This window comes from Xiphophorus couchianus, chromosome 12 (genome assembly GCF_001444195.1).
Source record: "Xiphophorus couchianus chromosome 12, X_couchianus-1.0, whole genome shotgun sequence".
Classification (NCBI taxonomy): Eukaryota; Metazoa; Chordata; class Actinopteri; order Cyprinodontiformes; family Poeciliidae; genus Xiphophorus; species Xiphophorus couchianus.
Window position 1 is genome coordinate 9078628 of NC_040239.1, and position 6000 is coordinate 9084627.

General features: G+C 35.6%; 1 protein-coding gene across 2 annotated transcripts in view; it reads left to right on the top strand.

Annotated features, from left to right (window-relative positions):
* The window catches only part of LOC114154377 (ADP-ribosylation factor-like protein 15), a 106646-nt gene extending 101218 nt beyond the window's left edge, over positions 1–5428 (top strand). For both annotated transcript variants that reach the window (XM_028033426.1, XM_028033425.1), the window contains exon 5: positions 3626–5428. In XM_028033426.1, the coding sequence (XP_027889227.1) occupies positions 3626–3778 (153 nt within the window). In that variant the 3' untranslated portion in view covers positions 3779–5428. The remainder of the gene's footprint in view (positions 1–3625) is intronic.
* The last annotated feature ends 572 nt before the right edge of the window (positions 5429–6000 follow it).

Consider the following 6000-nt stretch of genomic DNA (forward strand, 5'->3'; position numbering starts at 1 on the left):
TAATTTCTTCCTCTGGTATAGGTATTCCACTTTCTATTGTTGAACAAAAGTATCTGCTTGTGACACTTTTGAAAAAGTATTTACTTCTCTCAGAGTTCTGTTTTTTATTTTGTTTTGTTTTTGTTTGTTTTTTTACTTTTTTGTACAAATGAAATATTTCAAATTATCAAACCAATTTTGATATCTGGATAACCTCAGTAAAATTCAAATAATACAGTTTCCAAAAAAACATTTTATTTAAAAAGCAATAAACAAGACAACCTGAAAAACTATGAGAATTGTTTGCTCCCTCGTTAAATTATAAATTTATTATGATTAAGTTTTTTTTTGTTTTGAAAAGATGAGTTCAGCTTCATTAGAGACTCTGTTATTACCAGGTATGTACATTAAAAAATCACTAAAATACAATTCATCTGACATCATGAACTAGGCCACAATATTTTATAAAAGCAGCATATATTATTGGAAAGAGAAATTATGTACAGATGGGGAAAATATGAGGCAGCGGGAGACCTTCTGAGGAATGCCCAGCACACCACAGTTACTCAGAGCGCACTGACAACTCTTACAGGTCATCTTTGTAACATCTTTGTTTATGGTTTAACAATAAATCTTGACTGTTTTGGGGCAAATATTCTGTGAACTGACTAGACAAACTTTGCACCAATCCATTGCCATAAAACTAATATAGCATGTCAGATAAAGAACATCATGAAACCAGTCCTAAATGTTTTTAAGGTAGAATGGTTGTTTGCAGCTGCTTTGCCTTTACAGAACCTGGCTACTTTGGCGTAACCGATAGAACCAAGATTCAGCAATTTATGGTTGTTCTATTCCACTTGGGTTATGCAGCAGAACAATGATCCAAAGCACACCATGAAGCCCACCAATGAATGGTTCAGGGAAAACAATTGAAGTTTTGCAGGGTCCTAGTCAAAATCTGTGGTTAAGATTGTATGGCATAGCCTTAAGCAGAATGTTAATGGCCAAATCAACTTCAGTGTAACTGAATTAAAACAATTCCACAAAGAGACCAGAATTTATCCTCAGCAATGTGAAAGATTCGCAAACACCGCATGGCCTCATCATTTGAAAACAGCTTTATTTGAATTATCTTAAAAATATATTTAAAGGTCTTTCAAGATCTAAAACATTTAGGTGTGATAATAAAAGCAAAAACAAGCACTTTTTCTGAAATAAATGTAATTTTAAGTTGACAAAGTTGTATTTAAGTTGTGTTTTTAAATAATTCTGGTAGATTTTAAATTAAAATTAGAATTATTCTAAAAGTGTCTTGACATTCTTAAATTGATCTTTTTGGGACTATAATCTTTCTAATCTTTTTTATTTTATTTTAATTTCTACTAGCTACTTCTATTTACGACTGCTACATTACTATACAAAACTACTGTATTACCAAAATAGTTCTAAAAATATGCATGAAAAGTTCAACATAGTGCTAAATTATTCAGATTAGTTTTTAGGATTCTCCTCTGATGCAAACATTTTTCTTTGCTCATTTTGTCACCTGTCATCAGGCAAACAGGAGGAGATAGCTTGAGCAAAACCTTCCTTTACTCTCAGCTTGAAAATGTCAAATTCCCTAACAACCTGCAGGACGATCAGTGGAGGTCTAGGACATTGTTTCCCTCTGCCTGAGATTTGTTTTTACCTAACAGCTGGTTCTGCTTCCTCCACAAACCTTCCTGCTCCCCTGCTGTCAAGAGCTGCCAAAAGCCAACATATGAACTTTATAATCAACCGTTACATAGAGCAGTGCCAAGCCAACATGCCAAATATTTTTCACATGAAGCGGCTGCTTTGTTTCATTTAGTCCTCATCTGTTCAACTGTGTTGGTTTTATTTGTTAGTTTACACTGTCGTCAAGACACGTCTGCAGAAATCAAAGCTGATTTTAACTCCAAATCGGCTGAGATGAGGTGACATTGATCTAAACATCTTAGTCTTATTTAAACTTTATTTTACTAAACTTTAGTAAACCGCATATCAGTTTCTACCTCCCAGGGTCCCTGTACAGTCTTCAATAATCTGGAAATTGCTTTTATAATTTTCTGGGGCTGAATAAGGATGACCAAAAAAGATGTGTAAAAAAACAAATAGATTTTTTTATTTATTTATATTTTACATCTGTGTAATTTGTAACAGCATAGCTTCCATTTTTATAAAATTTGTTAAACATTTTGCTGTTCCAAGAACATACAGATTAACGCTTCCGGTGCACTCATTCAAAAATGGGAAAATGGCCATTTTGCAACTTCTCAGATCACAGTATTAAGCTACCCATGGTTCTTAACTTGAATGTGGAAAGACTCCAATCTCATTGTAGTTAGTCTAGGTGCAATAAAATAAAAACATTTCTTTTACTGCACTGCCAAATTGAAAGCATTGTACTCCTTTATTGACTTGCGAAACAGACAAACATTAAAATGGAACAAATTATATTATTTTTGTTTGTGAAAGTCCAGAATATAAAATAAAAACTGCTTGAAAAATGCATGGAGAACACATGGAAAATATTGTTGGAATCTTGTATTGTGTGTTTTTAACCAGATAAAATATTTAAGAAGAAAATTGATGCTGTTCACCGTAAATCCTGTTTCTTATACAACTATTACAGTTTGGAAAAGGGAAAAATATTGATGTTTACAGTATCTATCGGTCCATTAATTTTTTTCTGTCTACCATTCATCCATCTATTTGACCATCCATCTATTCATCCATCTGTTTATCAGTGAGTCAGTGATTTCTTTTATGTATTTATTTTTTTAAAAACAAACAAAAATTCAGAGCTTTGGAAATGCAAGTCTGGAAAAATGTTCAATTTTGACATGAAATATGTGTTTTAACTTAAGTACCTCTGATTCATTTCATTAGAAGATTATTTACATAAATATTACTTTGTCTTTAAAAACATAGTGAAACAATGAGCAATTAATTGTTAATGTCTCTTAATTGCAAAATCAACTTAGGGCTGACACAATCACATTAATTATGATTTGTCAATTATTGAAATAATCAACCAATTTAGTCATCCAATAATTGTTCATTGGCATTTACTAACTCTAAAATAAACCCACTGAAAAAAAACACTCTCAGAGCTGTAATTAAGCCAAAACTGAATGAAAATATATATTTTATATATTAGATGAAAACCCTTCTTTGCATGTAAATATGTTCTACCCACAGCTCCTCAAATTGCATAGTTTTAGCTTCACCTGGTTCAAATTCTGCAAAATTATTAATTGGTTAATTTAAAAAATAGTCTACAAATCAGCCCTGCACTTCATTGGTGTTAAGTGAAGCAGGAAGAGTTGATTTAAGCATTTAACAGTATATGCATTCTTTGCTATCTTATTGTGTTTTTGGCAATTACATGTTCATTTTCTTATTAAGGAAATAAAGAATTTAATTATCTATCTGCATTTTTACATATATTTTATATTGTATTAAATGAGGTTAAGTGGTTAAATGAAAAATCATCATAATAATCGATTACAAACATAATTAACTCCAGCCCTAAAATCAATTATTTGACTTTTTTTTATTTTTTTTAATAAATGCAACAGAACAGTGTAATTTGATCTCCTTGCATTTCTGTCTGCAGATAAAGAAATACTTTGAGCTGGAGCCGCTGGCGAGAGGAAAGCGATGGATCCTGGAGGGCTGCACTGTTGACAACATGGAGTCAATGAAGGAGAGTTTTGGTCAGCTCATCAGCCTGCTGGAGGACAAGGAAACGGAGCCGGCGAGGATATGATGTTAACGCACGTCAGCGGCTGCCAACCGCCACGTCCTGCTGGTGCCCACGTCCACACACCTGAGCAAGCGCAGACACAAACACACAGGAAAACGCAACAGATGTCGGCCACTCTTTGTGATGAATATTGTATGTTGTCCTCCCTCCGCCGCGGTCTCAGTTTTCACATCGGAATAGTGAACCGGGGCATCAGTCGAGCCCCGGCAGACTGACAGAAGAGAGCCACCCTTAGAGCCACCCAGGCTCAGAGAAAAGTCCCTGAAGCCTGCCAACAATGGAAACCTTGTTTACTACTGTTTGTGCCATTGTTATGTGATCAAAGGCATTTAGGACACTTAGAAAGTCTGTAGTCAGCATTAAACACTAACACACACTCTGAAGCACACGCCCACATGCACACAGAGACATGAAACTAAGTGGAGCCCAGATTGATATGTTTAGCATCTCCACTAATTGCTTTGCAAGATGTTTGAGAGCGCACAGTTGATGTTCTTTTCCACTGAGAAGTACTGTATGCTGTAAAGTCTGCTTCTCCCTTTGACTCTTCAACAACACATTGTTGTTGTGTGAACGGAGTGCATAGCCTAAAGCCCTGTGTTCTGTACGGTAGTTACCTGTAATCCGAGTAGTGTATTCTGACTATCTCATGGAGTATTAGGTAGATGCAAACAAACAATTTACAGTGTAACCGCACACAAGTACAAACTACTAACCGAGTGACTGAAAGCAGCGCTGGGAGGAAGTCTGAGGGCTTTTATAAATGTACGATTTAGGTTATATTTTATAGCTTATGTATGTTAATCTCGTAAAGCAGAATTCTGATTTGTTTTTTAAATGTCTGAATGTCTCAAATCAAAGACCAAAAAAAAAAAGAAAGAAAGAAAAAAGTTGATTGACTGACCTGGTTATAGCCACAACGTGGAGCAATGTCATGAATTATGTGTCTTTATAGTGTTGACCAATGTCAGATTTGTTTTTATTTTATTTGTACTGTGTCTTCTTTCCTTTTTCTTTTGGACATAACCTCTCAACACTAGCTGGTGACTGGAGTTTCTCATCATGCCCCAATACAAACTATCAATCAGCTGCAGCAACAGCTGCATCTGACAAGTCCCTGTCCGACACCCTAATGCCTTCCAACTGTCTGGAGACTCCCCTCCTCCCCCCTGACCCCCGTCCGCTGTTTATCGCGCACACACCCCCCACCTCGTCCCGAGCAGCTCTAACCCGACTCTGCTCAACATTCCCGTTGCCTCTCGATGAGCTTTTTTATCTCAGATGTCATTTCAAGTGAACGGCGTATCATTTAGGAAGAGTCGCCTTCATTGTGCCACGAGTGTTGGGTTATCTCCAAGAATAATGATTAAAAAAATCAGCAGGTTGTTTAGTCGTCATGTTTTTTGTTTTTGTTTGTTTTCTGGGTTTTTTTTTTTTTTTTTTTTTTTTTTTTTTAGAATTTTGATTCCTCTTTTGTACCTGAATGGAGAACTGAGTGAAATTGTTTGCTTCAATGCAAATATGAATTTCTTAACCAAGGATTAAACCAGAGTCAGACTTCTCACGTCGTCTGCTCAGAAAAATCACAAATATGGGCATTCAGCTGTGCATCGTGTCCAAGGTTGAAATTAAACTTTTAAAATTGAAAACAAATGTTGCATTTTGAGCTGTTAATGTGGATTAGTAATGTGTTGAGTCTACCATTTACATGTACAGGTATTCCAGAAGAAACACTATAAAATTAATGTCCCTTGTCTTTACAAATATGATCTTTAAGGGTTTAAAGATGATGTCGACCTTTTCCTTCATAAACGTCTTTAGAAGTAGCCTGAATGGAACACCTGGTTACCTGAAAGGGTGTTTTTCTCTCTGTGCCTCTTATTAATTCACCAAACCGTCTTGTGGAAATCCAATACCCTAAACAATAATCAGAAAAGTCCAGATGAATGAGAGGAGTTCAACCCAAAGTTTAAAAGTCAAAAAATGCAGTCAAAGCGGAGCAGCTGAAGAACGAGCAGAAAGTTAACCAAGTGAGGCAAAGATTACCGAGTAAAATGCTTCACAATGATTCAGGCTTGACTGACAGTTCCAGGAGCCTCATGTGCAGCCCGTGTGTACCCATAAAAACATGTTCCTTGCTTTTTGAAACCAAATAACAAGTCAGATTTATTATTAATAATATAACAGTGGAAATATGTGCAGTCCCACGCTGGCTTCAAGTCCTG